The 21,644-nt window shown below is 37.6% G+C and overlaps 4 protein-coding genes and 1 non-coding gene across 5 annotated transcripts; 2 read left to right on the forward strand and 3 right to left on the reverse strand.

Annotated features, from left to right (window-relative positions):
* Positions 1-1,269: 1,269 nt before the first annotated feature.
* PKNH_1023000 lies at positions 1,270-1,349 on the reverse strand. Its single transcript has one exon. It is a non-coding gene; the product is annotated as a tRNA-Leu (tRNA).
* A 3,656-nt stretch (positions 1,350-5,005) lies between these two features.
* On the forward strand, positions 5,006-7,780 carry PKNH_1023100 (topoisomerase I, putative; the record flags this gene model as incomplete). The annotated part of the gene is made up of 1 exon (XM_002259675.1): positions 5,006-7,780. One exon carries the CDS (start codon positions 5,006-5,008, stop codon positions 7,778-7,780), a length of 2,775 nt encoding a protein of 924 aa, XP_002259711.1.
* A 314-nt stretch (positions 7,781-8,094) lies between these two features.
* On the reverse strand, positions 8,095-9,393 carry PKNH_1023200 (PDCD2 domain-containing protein, putative; the record flags this gene model as incomplete). Its single annotated transcript, XM_002259676.1, has 1 exon — positions 8,095-9,393. One exon carries the CDS (start codon positions 9,391-9,393, stop codon positions 8,095-8,097), a length of 1,299 nt encoding a protein of 432 aa, XP_002259712.1.
* Positions 9,394-11,557: 2,164 nt separating this feature from the next.
* On the forward strand, positions 11,558-12,624 carry PKNH_1023300 (uncharacterized protein; the record flags this gene model as incomplete). Its single annotated transcript, XM_002259677.1, has 3 exons — positions 11,558-11,737; positions 11,872-11,977; positions 12,167-12,624. The coding sequence occupies 3 exons, from the start codon at positions 11,558-11,560 to the stop codon at positions 12,622-12,624; spliced, it is 744 nt and encodes a 247-aa protein (XP_002259713.1).
* Positions 12,625-13,617: 993 nt separating this feature from the next.
* On the reverse strand, positions 13,618-15,789 carry PKNH_1023400 (peptidyl-prolyl cis-trans isomerase, putative; the record flags this gene model as incomplete). Its single annotated transcript, XM_002259678.1, has 1 exon — positions 13,618-15,789. The coding sequence occupies one exon, from the start codon at positions 15,787-15,789 to the stop codon at positions 13,618-13,620; it is 2,172 nt and encodes a 723-aa protein (XP_002259714.1).
* Positions 15,790-21,644: the final 5,855 nt, after the last annotated feature.

The raw sequence follows: 21,644 nt of genomic DNA on the forward strand, positions 1-21,644 counted from the left end.
TTATCTAAACCCCTCTATTTCCTTTTTATAGACACGAATGAAAATGACGAAATGAAAGCACAAAAAGTTTGTTTCGTAAGCGTTTTACCGTTGTGTACATATGCTTCGGTTGGAAATATGCATTATATTTTTCAATTTTGATAATACGTTACGCAAAAGAGGGAATTTTTTTTTAAATGTATAATTTATTCATTTTTTCCATGAAATAGACGTGAAAACGAGAAGCACTCATTTAACGGAAATGTTTCTTTTGTAGACGTGTAGGAGACATAATTGCGTAATATATGCTGTTATAACATTATTTTAGGTTCACATTATCATTTATTCGATCATATTTTTTAGTCCCTAAGAGGGATACACTGAAAATGTGTGTTCAATGACGTTTGCAAATTTTTGAACTAAAACGTTAAGTAGGTAAATGCATTCTTAAAACGTATTTTTGATATTTTTAAATAGATAGCACTTGGGGGTAAAAAGAAAACGTATAGTTACACAATTATAATACGAATAATGGTCTATTTTCAGTTTTATCATTTGGAATTGTTCACAGAAAGACTTGGGAACTCTCTTCGCAGTGCAAAAAAAAGCAATGTTAACGCGTAAGGAGAACACACACGTGATTCAAAAGGGTTGTAAGTAGAACACTGAACAAAATGGAATTGGCATTTGTATAGTTTTTATCGGGTGAAAATTTTTACTTGACAATTTCGTTTTTAATTAACTCCATGAAAGCGCCTCTGTGCCCTCATGAACGCATCATCTTATGTTATAGGAGATATTTTTATTGAAAGAAATTAAAACATGGCACAAGCGTGAAATGCATCATAATTTTTCAAATTTTTCTTTGACCGTTGCAGAAATGTTTGTATTTTGATAACTAATTTTTAATATATATATGGAAATAAGTTACGATGCGAGAAATCATGAGGGGCGGGCTATGTTATCCTCCATGTTTTGTAAGAACACTATAGGTAAAGCGGAAAATAACTTGAACAGGAATTAAGAATACCGTTGTAAATTTTTTTTAGCGAAAATTCTTGGAATATCTATAAGACCGCGTGGTATGAAATAGTGCGGCAGATGCCATAATAAGTCCGTTATGTTTCCATGAACATGAAATATAATTAAATGTTTTTCCTTCGAATAAAAAAAAAAAAAAAAAAAAAATTATATTCAAAAGAATTAGGTTCTAAACACTATAATGTATTAATTAATATGACCGTAAAAACTACGAAAATTTTTTTCCCCTTTCTGGGTAGGCAATAAAATTGTCAGAAGTGGGGTTCGAACCCACGCCCTTTCGGACAGCGGCCTAAACGCTGCGCCTTAGACCACTCGGCCATCCTGACATCATCTTTATGCACGCGCAAATTTGTCCATATAGAAATACTGTTATGCAATAAAAAAAAATATAATAATAATAAAATAATAAATAAAATCAAATCATGTTTTTCATTCTCTTTTTACGCCTTAAATTTAATGTTAAACTCATTTTATATGCTCTTACCAATTTTGAGTTTACGTTACATATAAGGAAATTCGTTTAAACATTAAGAAGATCATTATATAAATTATTTTCAGTTTTTATACCTCTGCAAAACCTACCTACATTTTTACTTAAGCTAACTAGAAATAATTTCTTTTTCTGAATGAGTGTCAATTTCTTGTGGATAAACTAAGGAACGTGAGAAATGCGATGGGATATAAACTTACAATTTTGTTTTTTTCCACTTTTGCATTTTCCGAACTCCTTTTTAAAGGGAATTCCATTTTTTTTTCAAAAGAACTTCACAACATTCATTTTGGCATAGGATTATCATAAGATGAAGTTATAAAAATTTCCACATTTCAGTACATAAAAGTAAAATACTCGTAAATATTTAGGAAGATGGCTCAAATATAAGGGGATGAGCATTTCGTATAACACTACAGCTTTACTATATGCAATATAATGTTGAACTTACAAGCGGGAATAACATGCCGAAAACATAGTGTGTGTTACGCTGTGTAGATATGTATGCTAATGTGCAACGATTCAGTGACCTTCGCTGCTAAAAATGTTGAAAATTCGTGAGAATTATTGAAATGTTTTTTAAAATACGTTGTTCAGTATGTTCTGAGTATAGGACTTAATCCTCTCAAATACACAAGTGTGTGGTGGTAAAAAAAAAATAAATTTATGTTATTAATTTATAGAAGCTCATAAAGGAATGACTGGACAACATACTGAGAAAGTGTTTTTTTCAGTTCTTCTACTTACCCCATGGGGGTATTTCCCTACAAGGAAAACGCACCTTAAGGGAAGATGATCGCATGATAACAAATTTTAAAGCTGCAATTGTTCATGTCCTCATTGGGGGAAGGTTCCATCTACGGTGCGGGTTATATACTGTGCATTATGCTGATATTAGTAAAAACGGTTCACGCGTACGCACATATGTACATGCATATATACGCATGAGAAAACCCAGTGGAAGGCATAAACAATTCATGTATTGTAAAATGGGGAAAATGAACTGGTTAACATCGCGTACTTCTTATTTTCTTAAGTCCGTTCATTATTTCTCCTTTTGCATTTCCCAGTAATAGTGATTATGAATCTACATTAATACAACTAGCTTTTTTCTTTTTCCTGCACTTAAATTGTAATTCTTTGTTTGGATATCCTCACATATGTATGCACAAAAATAGAGAAGTAAACAACTGCGTACCATTTTGGTATTGCATTACTATAAAATACGCGAAGTTGTCTTTTTTATTATTTGTATCATTTTCCTTTTTTTTTTTTATGGCATGAAAATGATAATTTATGAATTTTTCCCCACTGACTTGTAAATGTGAACAGGAAGGTATATATTTGCAAGATGAAAATGCGTAACCTTCAAATTAGTGAGAATTGTAAGAATTGTCCATTTTCATTGTATTGTGAAATTCACGAAATGCGCACTAATGATGAAAATAAATAAAAAAAAAAAAAAAATTGAAATCCATTTCTGACATCTGAGAGTAAAATTTTTGTCATTAAACGTGAAAGTTTAATTTTATTCTATTTTGCCTAATTTTTTGGGGAAATTTTTTGCCTTATACGCCCAGTTGTACGTTAAAGTACATCCTGTTGTAGGTTTTTATTTTTACAAAAATTTCAATCATTTCATTTGTAAGATAAGGGAATGGTCTTTTAAAAAAAAATGAAAAGAGAACAAGCTAGCAATACACACCACTCATTAATTCGTACAAAGTAAAATATTGCAGAAGCTGAATTTAAAAATGTACTTTTGCTCCCATTGGTACTTTATGCCATGTGTTTGAAATGATGTAAGGAAAATTCCCTTCTGTTATACTCAAAGCGCACATTTCATTTTTTACATTCATTTTTAAAGGCATTAAAAGAACTCAGGATGGGAAAAAAAGAAAAATAACGCGTATAGAAGTGTAGGTAGTAAATGTGATGACAAAAATGAGTAAAATAATCAATGTAAAAGGAGGCAGACAAGCAATGAATCGTCAAACGCAGCAGGGGGAGGGGGAAAGCAATTCTTTCAAAATGATTTAAAACTATATATAAATATACACATGTATATATGTATACACAAAAGCAGCACATGTACTTCCAAATTGGCATTAATAAATTAAAAAAGCACAGTAATGTCAAGTACACTTCAACGCATAGGCCATTTTAATGTTCTCACATATGAGGGAATAAAAGTTTTACAAAATTTGCTCTTCTCATTTTTATTTACAATGAGGTGGTTCGTAATTTTCTTTTTTTCTTTTTTTACGTAACAAGTTCATCATTTTACTGGGATAAAAATCAATACATTATTGTTGGCAAGTGTGATATGAATGGGGCGTATGTTATCACATTTGAGGAGCATTTTAAAAAGACATTCACTGTGAAAAAGGTGTATGATCATCCATCAGATTAAGGCCCTATCTAAAAAATGAATTTTAAACGATAAATGATACACATTTTTCACCATTTGGATAAGGATATCACCTGCTTTTAATTAAATTGCATATTTTGTTTCTTCTCATTCTTTTTATTTTTCCAATTATTTTTCTGTGTACTTTATTTATTTTATTTTATTATTTTTTTTTTTTTACAGTTCTGGCAAAAACAAACTGTTCAATATTAAAATTTTATTTTTTCCTTTTGGATGGACGAAAAGAGAGGAAACCATTTAATTTGCTACATGACTCCCCACTTTTTTTTTTATGTAATATTTTTAATTTTGCTTTATGATTTATATTTTGTGGTTGCTCTGCAATTCATTTGTGGTCCACTTCACACCTCGCCTGCGCCTGCGCCTGCTCTGCAATTCATTTTGTTTTCACGTGATGTGCCAAACGCAGCACACTTTTTTAGCAATTCCTGAGATAAGCCATTTGGCTCTTTTCGCAACTTTTTTTGTCGCATAAAATTTTTATATGAACTGGAGGGAAAAAAACAAATTTTCCCTGCTCACGGAACTTTTTTTTTATGTATAGCAAGTGTATACCCAAGCCGGAAAAGAAGGAAAAGCGGAGGGCGCGAAGGAAGAAGCAGTCGCAGTACGCACAGCAGTACTGGCATTCGTGGCGGGCAAGTCAGCCCCTTTATGAGAATCAAAATTTGCAGCGTTTATTGGCCCCCCCCATCGCAGCTTAGTCCTGTTCTATTCGCAAAGCATGAACGAATGTTCATTCTTAGCGAATAATTTTAAGGGCGCTTTGCATATGTAAAGGGGGACCCAAGTCTACGTAGAAGTATACACCGTACCGTATTGTCACAACACTTACAAATTACTTCCCATTTTGCGAATTTTTTTGGGCGCTCATCTGAGGGAAAGGCTACGAATCATGCGGAGTTGCTTAAAGTGTATGTGGGTAAAGCCAAGCAGATGGTTATTGTAGTTCCTTCAAAAATTGGCCCAGTACATATGCAGAGGTGAACTCACCGGAAGGAGAGAAACATTACCGCAGTTCGTTTTTATTTTATTTTTTTGTATTTTTTCCTGTGCACACCATGGAGAAGAGCGAACATCACAATATGGATGATAAGAGCACATCCGATGATGACATATTGATTGAAAACATTAAGAAAAAAAACCGCTGCATCAAATTAAAGGACTCGAAACAAATAAATGAAGAAAAAAAGGAGGATACGAAATCGAGGAAGGTTGTGAAGAGCAATAGTAGGACAATTTTGAAGAAAGAGACAAGCACCGTTATTCGAAAGACCAAGTCGAAAACGAGTGCGAAGGAAAGCAAAGAGGCTCCCCTAAATGAGTGTAAACTGGTGAAAAGAGGTAAGGGGGCTACCAACACGGGGGATGGAGTTAAGGAAAACTCCACTATTAGCAATAAAAAGACAGATAAAAAAAAAACCCTGGTGAAAAAAAGAAAATCAAGTGTAAAGGGGAAAAAAGACACTGATGGGAAGACCACAGGCGCCAAAGTTGTAAAAAAGAGAGAAAGCAAAGTCAAGAAAGAAACAAATAAAAGACCGAAAAAAATAATTAAGAAAACAGAAGAAAATTTCGAACCCATAAATAGATGGTGGGAAAAGATAGATCATCAAACTGATATTCAGTGGCATTACTTAGAGCATCGGGGTCTTATTTTTTCCCCCCCATACGTACAACACCATATTCCAATTTTTTATAAAAGCATCAAATTAGAGTTAAATGAAAAAGCAGAGGAGTTAGCTACCTACTGGTGCAGCGTAATAGGCAGTGATTACTGTACCAAGGAAAAGTTCATCTTAAATTTTTTTAGAACATTCATATGTACCTTAGAAAAGGATAACATAATAAGACAAGAAAATGAAAACAAATTGAAAAAAGGAGATATATCCAACTTTCAATTTATCGATTTCATGCCAATCAAAGATCACTTAGTTAAGCTAAGAGAAGAAAAACTTAATAGAACGAAAGAAGAAAAAGAGGAGGAAAAAAAATTGAGATCAGAAAAAGAACTACCACATACGTACGCCTTGGTGGATTGGATTCGTGAAAAAATTTCGAGCAACAAAGCTGAACCGCCTGGTCTATTTAGAGGTAGAGGAGAACACCCAAAGCAGGGGTTGCTGAAAAAAAGAATATTCCCAGAAGATGTCGTGATAAATATAAGCAAAGATGCCCCTGTCCCTCGATTGTATGGCGACATGTGTGGTCACAGTTGGGGAGACATATACCATGACAATAAAGTAACATGGCTAGCATACTACAAGGACAGTATAAATGATCAGTTAAAGTATACATTTTTATCGGCCCAATCAAAATTTAAAGGTTATAAGGATTTTCTCAAGTACGAAAATGCAAGGAAGCTAAAATCATGTGTTCATAAAATTAGGGAAGATTATAAGCATAAAATGAAGAGCAAAAATATCCTAGAGAAGCAGTTAGGCACGGCTGTATATTTGATAGACTTTTTGGCCTTAAGAGTGGGGGGGGAGAAAGACATAGATGAGGAAGCAGATACGGTTGGCTGCTGCAGTTTGCGAGTGGAGCACGTTAGCTTTTCCCACGAGGTGCCCATTAAGAATGAATGTTTGCGAGGGGAAAATGCCAAGGGAGGGAAGATGAAGGGGGAAAAGAGCAAGGTGAAAAACACCAAGGAAGAAACCACCAAGGGGGAATTCACCAACGGGGAATCGGCCACAAACGAAAGTGACAAGAAAGACAGCAACAAACTGCCGCTACCGAAAAATTTAAACGACATAGAGGAAGACCACTGCTATATAACTCTTGATTTTTTAGGAAAAGATAGCATTCGCTATTTTAACACTGTATTGCTGAACAAGCAAGCATACATAAACATGATAATATTTTGCAAAAACAAACACAAAGATGAAGGGGTCTTTGATCAAATTAACTGCTCAAAGTTAAATGATTATTTAAAAGAAATTATGCCAACGTTGTCAGCAAAGGTTTTCCGTACGTACAATGCATCCATTACCCTAGATCAGCAACTGAAAAGGATAAAAGAAATTCGGGGTAAACCAACGGACCCCTTGCTCGCATATTATGATGATTTTCCAAAGAAGAAAAAGAGGAAGCTTGAGAACTTAACTTCCTCAACCAGCATTCTGAGCGATACAAGTGACTCCACGGAAAAGGAGAAAAGCGGAGATGAGGAGAACAACAAGAACAATGGCGATAATGCGTCTGGGAACAACGCCCTTGGCAATAACAGTGCAGCATCCCCAAGTAGAAGTAACACCAACTCCTTGGGAGGCGTCCACGCTAGTGAAAAAAACACGCCCATAGAAGTAGACGTTTCAAATGTGAACGAACTCATCAACTTTTTCAACAACGCCAACAGAGAAGTTGCAATTCTGTGTAACCATCAGAGAAGTGTCCCAAAGCAGCACGACACAGCCATGTCCAAAATAAAGAAGCAAATAGAAATTTACAGCGAAGATATAAAGGAATATAAAAAATATCTACAGTACCTGAAAAAGGGAACGAAGGAGGAAAGCTTCACCTTTGTGTCCAAGGTTGTTGCGTTAGATGGATCGTTAAGACCCAACAAAGTGAAGGAAAATATGAAGGAGGAGTCTTGCAAGAAGAAACTAATTGCGCTCATTAAGAAAGTGGAGCAGTTAAAACACCAAATGAAGGTACGTGATGACAACAAAACAATTGCCCTTGGAACTTCTAAAATAAATTATATGGATCCGAGAATAACTGTCGCCTTCTGCAAAAGGTTTGAAATACCGATAGAGAAAATATTTAATAGGAGCTTAAGGCTTAAATTTCCCTGGGCAATGTTCGTGACGAAAAATTTTACCTTTTAACAGAGTTGCGTCGAGGGGATTAACGGATGAAGTGGAGCGACTGATCAGAGACCGCGCCACATAACTAATTAAATAATCGCACCTGCGATTAACCTTAAGTGCAGTGTCCATACTAGCATATGTTGCCCACACATGTCTGTGCGAATGTAATTTTTTTCCAACTCGCACATGAGCGCGTGTTATAATTCCCTTCAAAGGAATGCTTTTAAGATGACAAAAAAAAAAAAAAAAAAAAAAAAAAACCAAAGGGGAGTTAACGCAGACAAAAGTTGCCTGCAATTCTGCAACGGTGCACGTGTGCCACCTCCCTACTGCTAAAAGACTTCCAACTCGACGTGCTCATATGAATACATATCGTCCACCGTAACACAATCCCGTTCACATGTGAATATGATGACATTTCCCACGTTGAAATTGTTTAACAAATTTCCTGAAAGGTTATCCTTTTCTTCTTCAAGTTTTTTCTCTATTTGATAGACAAAAGTGGAAAAGAACTGCATTTCGAAGAGAAGCTTGCTCCCACAGTGTACACATGTCATTGTCCGTTCCTTGATGTATTTCTTTGTACATTTGTACATATATAAAAATTTCCCATTATAAGAATACCTTAATATTTGATTGTAATTTTTACTTAAGTAGGAATAAAACTTTACACATCCGTTAAAATCATTTTCAAAAAGTTCGATCTCTCCAATGTCATCCAGATCGTGACCATTTCCTATGGCCAAATCTGTGTCCTCTTCTGTGTTTTCCTTATTTCGTTGTTCATACGTTTCATGCATTTTCTTCGCCTTTTCATAGAGGTAGTCTCCCTGTCCACAATCATCTCCATCGTCTTCAATGAGGGAAATGTAAAAAGTGGGTAGTTTATAACTTGTGTCTTCTCCGATAAACTTCTCCTCATTCTGCCTCCTTTGTGACAGTCCAAGAAGTTCGTCTCCCCTGGTAGGTTCACTTGCTTGGGGATTATTACCTACGTCAGGTGAATGGTTATGTCTTGTCTTTTGATTTACACCACTAAAGGTTGCACTAATGGCGTTACCAAATAATGAGTTGTTCCTTTTCTGTTCGGTAGCCTTGTTCGAAAATAAGGATTTCCAATCGATTAATTTTTCCTGCATAAAACTTACACCTTCTGTGAGAGAGTCTTCTTTTTTTATATTTTCGTTTGAGAAATCAAAAATGGGTTCTCTCCTATTTGTTCTGTTATAATTGGAGAAAACTCCTTTCTGGGGATCATTTGAATTTCCTCTTCCATTGTGACACATTTCATCTTTGGCACAGCCGCTGCTTACCCCTACCTCTGGACAAACTTCATCATCGCCCACATTTTGAAATAGTTTTTTTTTTCCCTTAATGCATATCCAACTGTTCCTGTTCACATTACACTTCCCACTGTTCAGGCAACAGAACAAGTAAAGAATTCTTACGTACTCATTATAGGACGTTGATAATTGAAATAAAAAGGTTAAGTCTTTTTTGCATGTTGGACACTTCAAATTGAAGTTTGTTGGTTCTTTCCCATATAACCACACGGGGGCACCACCAAATTTGGAGTCATTCTTCAAGTCAAATTTGGAGTCAATTTTCTTTGATAGTACTCCAATGTACATGCTTTATTTTGGGGGTGGTGGTGGTTAGGGGAAAGTAATGATGTTTTATTTTATGGTTACCTCCCTTCACTTTTGAGCGCTTGTGGGATGCGTATGTATTAGTGAAGGCATTTATATTTATGTGGCCTTTTTAATTCGTCCCCTTTTTTTTTTTTTTTTTTTTTTTTGGGGGGGAGGAAACCTTTTTAAGAGAACTTATAAGAGTTGCGCATTTCAGTTGCATATAACAGTACCCCTGTGCTGAAAATTTTGTTTGAGAACTTGTGCCATAAGAAAGTCCCTCAGGATGAAGTTAGAAAAAAGGGAGAACTTCGCCTCTAGGGTCTATTCGTAAAAGCCATTTGGTCATATTTCTATCTTTCACAGCTTAACATTTCGCGCATACTTTTTATTTTATTTTAATTTTTTTTTTTTTTTGCCCCCTTTAACAAACAGCAGGTCCTTCGGTTCTTTTGCTGAACACATGATGTTAAATGTAAAATTTGCTTCTACGGGGTGGTGATGCAGTGGAGTTGTACCTTTGCTTACAACGCGTTAGGGCTAGGGAAAGGCGTTTTCTTAGTGTGCTTAAAAGGGGAAGTCCAAATTGGGTACAAAAAAAAAAAAAAAAAAAAAACGCTTAACTATTTTTGTACAACTGATTTTAGAAAAAAGGGGGAAATGCACAACATGTGGTTTTCATGCTTTTAAGAGGGCCACGGTCACCCTGCCTAAGGAGTACACATAGAAAAATTCGTGTATATGGGTTACATCAAATGTGGAAGTAGTTCCACTCTTGAAAAATGTATAGTTGGGTGAAGTTAAGAACCCGCTTGGCGGTCTACGTGCAACATGCTAAGCAGGGACATCCGTTTCTCCCCCCTTATCACACCAATCATGTTTCTTAACAGGGTGTGTGTTTTCTCCAACAGAAAAGGAGCAGTTTTAGAATTTTGCGCCTCTAAAAAGATTTCTGCGATTGCTCATTCCTTTTTTGCACATCCCTTAAGAAGGTGAATCATCCCTCTGTGTGTATTCATAGCGCATTTGACATTTAAGCCAAATATGCGTGGAAAAAAAAAAATTTAGGGGTTCACTCTAATTTGCTTGTTTGTCGTTTTTTTTTTTTTTTTTTTTTACTGCGATGAATTTGTTCCAAACGAGGAAAAGAACAACCCCGTCAATTAGTAACCACTGAGACATTATACGCATTCGAGGTGGTTATCCTCGACATGCTAGATTATGTAACGGTCTCTTCTGAAAACGAGATCTCCTTCGCCATTTGTATTTGGCAAGCTATCACTAACCAGGTGAGTATCGGTTTTGGCTTTTTTTTTTTTTTTTTTTTTTTTTATTCTGCTATTTTTTTTTTTTATTAACAGTTAAGGCAAAAACGTGAAATGTGCGACCCTTTTACGCACACGAATTGAGAAATTACCTGAACCGTTAATACAATAAATAAGTTTTACATTCCCAAATGGTAGAAAGTTATTTGAAAAGCGAAGCTGTCTGGAAATTGCAAAGCCGCTCGACGTGGCATTTCTTCCATGGGTCTACACAAACACATGTAGTGTTATTTTGTGGCTTTACAAAATTGGTATACATATAAAGCATGTTTTGAGTATTTCTGCAAATATTGCTTACTCCTTAAAAACAACATCACAAAAGGAAGGAACATTTCTATCGTTTCTTTTTTTTTTTTTTTTTTATATTTAAAAGGTTACCTCCTGTGTATAAGAAAGAATGGGTGAGATAATTCACGGGGAATATTTTTTTTTTTTTTTTTTTTTTTTACGCTTTGCTTTTGAAGGGGTAGGCATAATAAACGTACTGGACAGGCAAGGAAGTCCAACTTGTTAGACCATACTTCCTTTTGATTTTTCCCTTTTCCCTATGCCTTTATCACGTTTTGTTCATTTTTGATGTGCGTGAACGGTTGCCTTTTAGCGCGTTTGTTAAAAAGAAAACGTGGTAAATGAAAAAATTGCAAAGCTATACACTTGGCCAGTTTAAATTCTGCTGAAGGGGGAAAAAAAAAAAATATATATATATATTGCCTCTGTATATCCTGCCTCTGTGTATGTTACCGCTACACGCCCTACCCACTTTGCTCGAGCCAAAACGTCCAATTGGAAGAAACTCCCCATGCCTGTCTGCACACATACAAACGTGAAGGCTTGGCAAAATGTCCAAAGATTCCAGCGTGGCGCGTTCCCATGCGGAGCATAACTCCGATAACAAGTCAAAAGTGGAAGACGACTTAATATCAGTCGCAGGCAGCAATTGCAGCTCCACGAAATCGAATAAAAAGAGTCTTTATAGCAGTAATTCGAATGTCCATCAGTTGTTGGCACGAATAGCGCAGGTAAAGAGGGGCATTAACGTGGGTGCCGTCAGACAAGTCTTACCATGTGCCCCCAAAAGTATGTGTAATAACAAGTGGAGTCCCATTTTTGGCGTAAAATTTGAATAAACACGCATCTCTTCATTTATTTACAGGAAATTGATGAACAAAAGCCCAAGAACGTTATACATTTCATCGTGGATTTTTTATGCAAGCACTACCCGGAGCACTTGCACGGATTTGAGGCCATATGGAATGGAGGTTTCTGAACAAAATGGCGGTTTCCGTTAAAAGCAGACTTAATTGGATAACACAATGTCCAACTAGAGAACATGCATCCCACGAAAAGGAAAAAATAAAAACAAATTTACACAAGTGGATTCATTTTATTATTTTTTTTTTTTTTCTGACCCTAATTTGACTTATCATTTTTATGTTTCCTTTCTGTAGATCCAGATTTGGAACAAGAACGAATCCTCGTCGTGGAGTTTTTCAAGCAGCAAAAATTACCAGTTGAAATATCTGTCCATTTTGTGAATGCAGGCTTCGACACTGTTGAGACGTTATGTACATTATCTACCAACGCTCTTGATGACATTGAAAAATTTAACAACACGAGATGGTTACCTGGACATAAGGTGCGACTACAACAAACCTTTAACGATATTACGAACCGAGTTCGGATCTTCAAAGAGCAAAGAGATGACCTGGTAAAATATGTGAAGCATCGATTTGTGGGTAATGCCACTCCACAACTAGTCAATTCTGTTGTCGTTCCTAAAGTGTCAAGCCCTATGATATTACCAGCTCACCCCCATACTCACCCACCATTTGGTGTTTCCACTAGAGGGGGAAATTATATAGCAGTGGATAAAATGGTACATCCTCCGTATTTTTACAAGAGGTAAGAAGGGATGATGATTCACTCAGTTGAAGTGTTTTTTTTTTTTTTTTTTTTTGTTTTTCTTTTGACTGAGGAGGGGAAAAAAAAAAAAAAAAAAAGTTATACTTTAATTTTTAATGAATTTGTTTTTTTTTTTTTTTTAATTTAAACTTGAGTGATCAGTAGGTGAAGTGGCTCCTTGTGGGTATGGGCCACGAAACTACGCAGGCCACTCGGTCTAATAATTTTGTCTTTCCATTCGGTGGAGTAGGAAGGACTAGATGGAGGATTTTCATCAAGTTGCGTTTATACCTAGTGGGTGATAATTTAAAAAAAAAGACAATTTGCTATACCGGGGGGATTGGCACACACGAAAAAAGGTGTAGGCAGTATCTCACGTGACACGCCGTCAATCCATTTGTTATAGAATGTCATCTTTCGTGTTTTACATTGCCGCGTTGCTCTGCCTACACAGACAGCGCATTTTTCCATTTGCCCATTTGCTTCATTTTTAAAGTTGTTGAGTAGCTACATTTGTCGCAACACCTGTGTGTACACAACGAGCGGATATACCCATTTTAAACGCCCGCTGTTTTGTCTTCATGGTTTTTCATCGAAACTGAAGAAATTTCATTTATGATGAGAACTTTATGCGTTTTTTTTTTTTTTTTTTTTTCTTTTTATCTTTTCAACGATGTGGTAAATTAGGACGATGCGGTTTGTCGGGGATACCCCTCCGCTTCCAACCACGTGTGACACAACCTAACATAACACAGTGTTGCATAACAGGGGAGGATTAAAAGATCGGTAGTGGTGGTTGTTATTAGTGCCAAAAAAGAGAATCAGCCTCGCTCAATCATCGCAAAGTTGAAAATCGCGGGGTGGGAGGGGAGTAAAGAGGGGGTTACATCTCCTCGTGTGGTTCAACAAAACGGAGGAGGGATAACAACAAAAAAAAAAAAAAAAAAAAAAAAAAAAATACAGACGAGAAGACGGAGGAAGGCCACCTCAGAACATGCTAATGGCACATTTTGATGTTCAAAATTTTGATATCCTCGAGGGGCTTGTCCCTTTTGTCTGTGCGCACTTTCTCTATGTCTAAGACAACTTTGGTCCCCTGGGTGACTTTTCCAAATACAGTGTGTTTGAAGTCAAGCCAAGGGCACGGAACAGTGGTTATAAAAAACTGGGAGCCATTGGTATTGGGCCCACAGTTTGCCATGGACACCATAAAGGGTTTAGAGTGATTCAGATGGTCAAAAAATTCGTCCTCAAATTCCTTGCCCCAAATGCTTTCCCCACCAGTTCCATCTCCCAAGGGGTCTCCAGTTTGTATCATAAAATTTTTGATAACACGATGGAATATGCAGTTATTGTAGTATCCATTTGTAGAATGAATAGAAAAATTTTCAACTGTTTTTTTGCATTCTTTGTGAAAGAGAGCAATGTGTATTTCTCCAAGGGTTGTATAAATTATTGCACTTTTATACGTCCTGTTGTTACCTTCTACCTTTTTAATAGGTGAAGAAAAAAAAGAGTCCAAATCATTTTTGCTTGGTTGTTCGTTGTAAATATCTCTATCGTCCAGTTCCTGTTCTGATATGGTCTTTTTGGTGAAGACGTAGAAGCGCGCCTTTTTGTACACCGTGCAGAAAAGAGCACAGTCGGAGATATTTTCATCATTGATGTAGAGTGACTCGTGAATATTTGCCCTAGTTTTATTTGCTGAGATAATTTTTTGATAAAGCCCAAGGGACAGGTACCTCAGATTCATTTCGTTTTTCCCAATGATGTAGCACAATTGGTTACTAACAAAATTGACGACCTTAATTCCGATAAAGGTCGAATAAATAATGTATTGATTGGATTCATCAAATATCATCATATTTAATTTGATGTTTTTACTTTTAATGTGTTTTTTTATTTCCTTCTCTATGAAGAGTCTTTTTCCAAAATCTAGGCTATCAATGTGTAGGTCCTTTTTCAGGGGGTCGTTTTGGGCAGTTAAATACATCTCTGTACTTTCATCGTACACTCTGTACAACTTCATGGTGGCAAATTTGTAGATAAGCAGAAAGTAATTTTCCGACATGATCGCCATGAACTCTCCATCGGGGCTTATGCTCACACATAGTGCGTACGTTTTGTATTTGCACAGTTCGTATAGGTCTGTTTCACTTTTGAAGGAAAAACTCAGTTGCTTCTTCGTCAAATGGTACCCTTTTCTATATCGGGGGGCGTCACCACCATCATCATCATTATCATCATAATCATCTTCGCTCTGGCTATCCCGATTGGGTCTACCCCTTGCGTGATGGCCCTTACCCCCCCTATGTGTACTTCCCTTGGGAAAGTGAAAAGTGTCGACATCCACTATGTCAATGAGACCACTATTATCGCTAAGCACACACAAATCATACTCCTTGTTGTACTTAATAATTTCTATCACATTGGAACTAAAGTTTATTACCTGTGTACAGACATCACTCTCTAAAGGCTTGTAAATATATATGCACGCCTTTTCGCTAGACGAAATGGCTACTTTCACTGATGGAGAGAAGAGAGAGGAATACACAAATTCTCCCGTCTGAGGAGAGAAGTCTAACTTTATTATAATGTTCATGTCGAAACTACTCACATCAAATTGTTTGTACGTCTTATCTTTGGATAAACTACCCATCACTTCCTCATCTTCCGAAAGGAATAAACAAATAATTTCATTCAAATGAATTTTAAAATGCTTTACAAATTCTATGGAGCCCACATTTTTGTACCAGAATTTTACTACTCCATTTGCGCTTCCAGTTATTATGTATTTTTTTTTATTGCTGACAAGGACATGTGTCACCACGTCAGTGTGCATGTAGCTCACTTGGTAGTTCTTGTTCGTTGGTAGGTTCTTTAAGTATATGTCGTTGTTTATTCGTTTTTTCTTCGTGCCCCTGGTTACCGGGTTGCTTTGTCTCTTGCCTGGCGCACGTGGGCCTGGCTGCGCCGTCATTTCAGCGTCCTCATCCGAAGTTCCATCTTCCTCTTCTTGTTCTTCTTCCTGTGCCGCCTCTTCATGAGGACTGGAGGCCTCCAACGGGGCGGGGCCAAAACTGGCGTCGCTGGATTCGCCATCCGATGAATGCGCCTCGCTCTTCCTCCCCTCTTCTTCTTCATCTCTGCCTGGGTCACTTTCTATCATTTTCCCCTTTCTTCACGTTCAAAGGGAATCTCTTAAATAATGTTGTGAAGAGCATCCGCTATGTTTCACCTGCATGGATGTTCACTTTTTGGGTGTACGTATATAAACAACCCCCCCCCTTCTCTTTTTTTAGAAAGCGTCTCCAACAAGAGAGCTGTGCTTTTTTTGTTCCTTTTTTGATGCCTGTTTTTTTTTTTTTTTTTTTTTTTTTTGGAGGAAAAAATGACAAGCTTGGTAACTTAACCGCTAGGAAGAGTTAAGATTCTTCCCACTTTGTTTTACTTTGATATTTCATTCGTTTTTGTGAAAAAAAAAAAAAAAAAAAAAAAAAAACACAAAAGGGAGATGTCCCATAAATATGTCGTTTTGAAGGTGTCACTTTTTTTTTTTTTCTCTCTTTTTTATTCTAGGGAAGGGCCCCTTTTTCCAGAAATTTTTTTCAGCATTCAGGGGGGAAACCCGGAAAAGAGCAAGGAGAGGTCCACTAAGTGGGACAAAAAAAAAAAAAAAAATGCCTTTTAGCAATCCCCTCCTTAGGATAAAACTTCCCGAAGGAGAGAGTGACATAATCAGCACCGCAATTTTTACCAAAGATGCAACCAGGGTTGATACTGCAAAGTGGAAAAAAAAAAAAAAAAAAAAAAAAAAAAGGCATAACGAGGCAATTTTTCCCCGCGTAGGAGTCCATTTTTAATGTGTCACAACTGTATACATGGGTATGCCCTAACGCATTTACATGGGGATGTTTCTCCCCGTTTCGCACTCTCCATGGCTGATGGATCACCCCATTTTTGACATTCAGCCAGTGAATGACTTTAATGCCAAATGCTCTATATGTCGTTGTTCGCCTTGTCCGTGGAGACAATGATGCCATTTCATTTTTCTGGGAGGGCACCTCCCCCCCCCAACTTACATTATAACTTACATTGTGTGTGCAATCACCGATTCGGTCCTATTTTCTGTGCGACCGAAGTTGCGTGAATTGTGCGAACGCCTTTTCGAAGCAGATCGAAGTACTCCCCCATATCCTCAACAATAAAACCACCAAGAGGGATCATCCACTTTCGAAAAATCGACATAACCTCTGAAATTCTAACTGTCCATCACTCGTACTGTCCTGCATATCCACAAATGACGTATCCGCCATCATCCTAAATGCAAGAAGTAGCACATTTAACAACTTAAACAGTGTAGACATTTTTTGGGGGGGGGAGAGGTCGTGCAGGTGGCACAACTGGTGAGAATAATATATGTTGCCATGCTTCGACAAGAAAGTTAGGTGGCTCAACTTGGTATATGTATATCTACATGAGGATCCAATCGGTCCTGATTAATAATGACACCATTGACTATGCGTATGCTAATATTTGTGTATTCTTTTTTCTCTTCTTCACGATTGGCCGGAGGGAGAACCTTTTCGCATAAGTGCAAACCCTATGTATGGACATAAACAAAAATGCAACAAGCTTCTTTTGCCCACTCGGATGAAAGAAATAACGTCGTGCCCTATGTAGCGCGACTGAAGAATGTGTGCCGACTTGGAAACACCTTCCATGGAATGACACAGAAAACCACCATCATGGCCATTGCCACATATCCTAGAAATATTCTTTAGGCGCATTTTTTCGCTTCATGACAAAGGTGCCCGCCCCGTAGCAGTGTTACTGAAATGTTGGTTCCACTTACGCACGTACGTATACCTACCCAACATTTATAAAAATTGCTACACGATGCGATGCCGCAAAAAGGGGAGGAGGCACTTTTTTTTTTTACTTCCCGCGTGGGTGAAAATGATGAAGAGAAGATGCTACTGTTTTGTTTTCCCTTTTTAAACATGGTACTTGAAATGATGATTGGGGTAACGAATGACATACCCGTTGAAGAATTTTTTTTTTTTTTTTTTACAGTGTATCCTTCATTCTTTTTCTCCCCTTTTGCACAAATGGCCCTGTTCGCTGGGGACTGATGCGACATCATTACGTGAACAAGCATGTGTTAGTTCATTTACCCAAGAAACCAAATGGGTGAGGGGAGTGTATTCAGCTCATTTCGTGCAGCCCTTTGTGTTGAAGTTTTCTCCCCTTGCGCATGCAAAGGATAAGTGTGTACACTTCCTTTCCCTTGTGAATTAAAAACACTCGCCACTCTCCCCCCTCCCAAAAGAAAAGTGAAGTGATATGTGGCGCATTCTAGGCATAACACATGAATAGGGCATGCGTCACACGAACAAACGTGAGCACACCTATGTGGTGGTTTCCTCTTGCTACTTCTCACTTTTCACCGCTATGCAATTCGTTTGCAATCCTATTTAGGTTTCCACTCAGGTGAAGACATACCAACGCCTTCCTCACGCCTGAAGCAATTTGCACAGGTGGTACATTTCCTCTTGTAGTGACATTCCCGCGTTTGCAGTTTTTCACGTACTTTTTGCGTAGTGGCTTTTTCTTCACATTTTCACCTTGCCGTTCAGGTGAAAAAGAGGAAAAAGAAGAAGAAAAAAAAAAAAAAAAAAAAACACACACACATACATACGTACGTACGTACATATAGTATACATGCGTAGCACATACACACAGTTACACATGTGTAGCATATATGTACACAGATCGTGCTGATGTGGAGGTAATGTTATTTTTCACACTTATGGCTCTGCTTTGGAAACATGAAACCCAGTGTGTAGCATTCGTTCGTGATCACCTCGTTTTCACATGTGCCGAAAATATGCGCATACACCCCTGCCACAGGTAAAAGGGTACGTATAGCAGTTTTGCATTTATTGGTTCCGCGCACGACTGTTTCACCCGTTGGTACCATCTCTACCACAGCTCAGCACTGCGTATGTTTATGTGTAAAGCACGAGCGCATGAATGTTCGCCCATATGATGCTCGTGTATGTGATGTATACAGTGTATGCGTATAAAAACTGCGCATGCCCTAATGTACATCCGCGTGAGGAGCCAAGCGCTCGCGAGAAATACGAATGCATGAACAGAAAAACCATTTGATAGGATAATTACAAAAAATGTCATCTGCCATTTTGTCCTCCCCCCACTGAGCATCACTTTAAATGTACGAAACATTTTTATATTTTTTCTTTCTCCCCCTTTTAATGAACCATTTAGTTACCAAAGTGTGCATTGCTCGGGGCGAGTACGAAATTTATGTACATGCACATCCATACGCAATTGTATGACTGGAAAAAAGTTCATCTCACGTGAACGCATAGACATATGCATATGTGCCGCGTTCCGCCAGGAATGTATTTTTCTTTGCGAAGCCGATAAGCGTATGCTCGTATCCTCTCTTGCGCCCACCATTTCTCCACCCCCTTGGCTTCATCGCGCCAGTTCATCGCGCCAGTTCATCGCGTCAGTTCATCGTGTCAGTTCGTCGCGTCAGTTCGTCGTGTCACTAATTTTCATCACTTCGTCGCTTCACTTCTTTACTAACCCCTTTTGGCTTAATTTTTTCCCCCCCACCCCATTTTCAATTTTTTAAAAGGGAAAAATTCGAGTTTTTTAAAACCCTTCCCCCCCAGAGGCAAAGCTGAGTTTGCAAATATCTCGCTCCTTGCACATATGTGTACGTGAATGCATACCTGTTACATACATGTGTACATATGTGTAAAGGCCATGTATGTACACATTTATGAATATACATATGCGCATTTGTTCATGCTAAGAACGCCATTCCTTTTTAATCCCCAACAGTTTGTTCATTTTTACGAAGGCTCAATTTGTCAATTTTTAATGACTGCCTTTGTGTAAATTTGGCAGACATACTGTACTGGCAAAAAAAAAAAAAAAAAAAAAGAAGAAGAAATCTGTTTAACTGTGGGGGATCCACAGAAGAATTTCTCTTTGCTTGAAGTCGCATTTTTCTTTGAACTCCTGTCATGTATCGTGCACCTTTTATTTTCTTCTTCATTTGATACTTGCACGTGTTCACATTTTTTGAGGCACTTTTTTCTCTTGTGCAAGTCCACTCCTTTAAGGGGTGTGAAGAGAAAAAACACACATACCAAGTGCCAAATGTGCATGTATTTTTTTTCTTTTTTTTTTCTTCCTTTTCTTCCCCTCTCCACCAGTTTGTAAACGAGTGTGTGTACGGTAACTACTGCAGTTTCCTGTAGGTTGACATGTGTATTTACGGGTTGTGCAAGTTTTGCATAATCTGCGTGATATGTTTGTTATGCGTGCTCAGCGCGCGTTGCGTGTTGATCATTTCATGCATACTGTACCCTTTGCACCTCTGTTTGTGAAGTGAAGTTATGTTCGGAAGGGGAATTACCAATTACACCCCGATTTTTTCAATTGTGTACATTGCAAAGGGGAGAAAAAAAAAAAAAAAGAAGCAGGAAAGGTGGAAAGAGGCAAACAAAAGAGAAGGGCAAAAAGAGCAAAATCATTCATTTCTTCTTTTCTTTTTTTTTTTTTTTTTTTCCTTATCAACCAAACTGTGTTGCATTTTACGCATTTATTTCACCCTCTTTAAGGAAACCATGATCATGCACTTAAATTTCAATTTCACCCCCTTTTGTTTTCTGTAAAATAACCAAAACGTCATACTTCATTAAATGTTTGCTAATTTATGTGCCATTTTTTATTGCCCCTTCTTTTTCACTTTAGCTTCGCATCCTCTTCTTTTTTTTTTTAAATGATTTTTTTTTTTTTTTTTTTTGAATAATATATATATATATATATGTATTTTGAATAATATGTATATATATATTTTGAATAATATGTATATATATTTTGCATAATATATATTTTTTAAATTAATTTACAAAGTGTGTCAAGCATTTAACCATGGAATGTTTGAACGGAACATTTTTTGTGTATGCCAAAAAAATTCTTTGACTCTGTGTGTAACAGTATTCTTCGCGAGCTCCATACTACGACTGCTTTCCTGACCCAGGCAAGTTCGTTTCTGGCGTTGCGAACGCGCCAGTTCGTGAGGATGCAACAGCACAGTAGTGTCATGGCGCAATCAAGCGAAGCTACACGTGTGTTAGCGCCATCGGTGTGAGCATCCAAGAATTAATCTTCTAACGGGTACACGCAGGCGTTTGTGTATGCACGGACACACGGGTGTTCGTGTTTGTTTATGCATACGTGCATACATACACACACACACACATACACACGCTTTCGTGCATCACCCTGTACTCGCCTACCTCCTCTCGTGCGTGTGCCTGATGATGATACCCGTGGGTTTGTCTTTAACGCCCCCCCATTTCATGTTGCACAGGGCATCTTGCATTTTAACAAATTAGTTGCAAAGGCTACTTCACATATACCGTTGCGGTAGCTTAGCGCCAAACCATTCGGCTGTATTGTACTACACCTTGCATCCCCGTGCCCGATTGCCTTTTCTATAGTTACGCTGTTTTTCTCGTAAAAAAAAAAAAAAAAAAAAAAAAAAAATTCATCGTCCTGCTTGGTGCAATTGTTTGTCCTGGGGTGAACACGGATAATGACCCATGTGTCCACTTGAAGAGTGTGATTGTTAATGGACACATAAATCCCTTTTGGCGTTGAGTGGCATTTCAATCCCTTTGGCTATTTTAAAGGGCCAACATCTGTGCGGTGTGGAGCTCGAGCAGGCACAGACAAAAGACTTAGGCGGAGCCGTGGTCGGCCTTTTCTTCCCTGTGCCAATTTTATAAGCATAACCTCTCCACACTTCAATCTTCTGTTCAGAGGAGAGAAGACGCAGTCTTTTTTATTTCGAAGCATTCTTCTGTCATTTCTAAATTTTTTCACCTGCACACATGAATACATACACACATGCATACGTATACACATGTATATATTTGAGAGTGTACATATACACCCAGACATTTTCCCCCGTTA

Source organism: Plasmodium knowlesi, assembly GCF_000006355.2.
Source record: "Plasmodium knowlesi strain H genome assembly, chromosome: 10".
NCBI classification, from domain to species: Eukaryota; Apicomplexa; class Aconoidasida; order Haemosporida; family Plasmodiidae; genus Plasmodium; species Plasmodium knowlesi.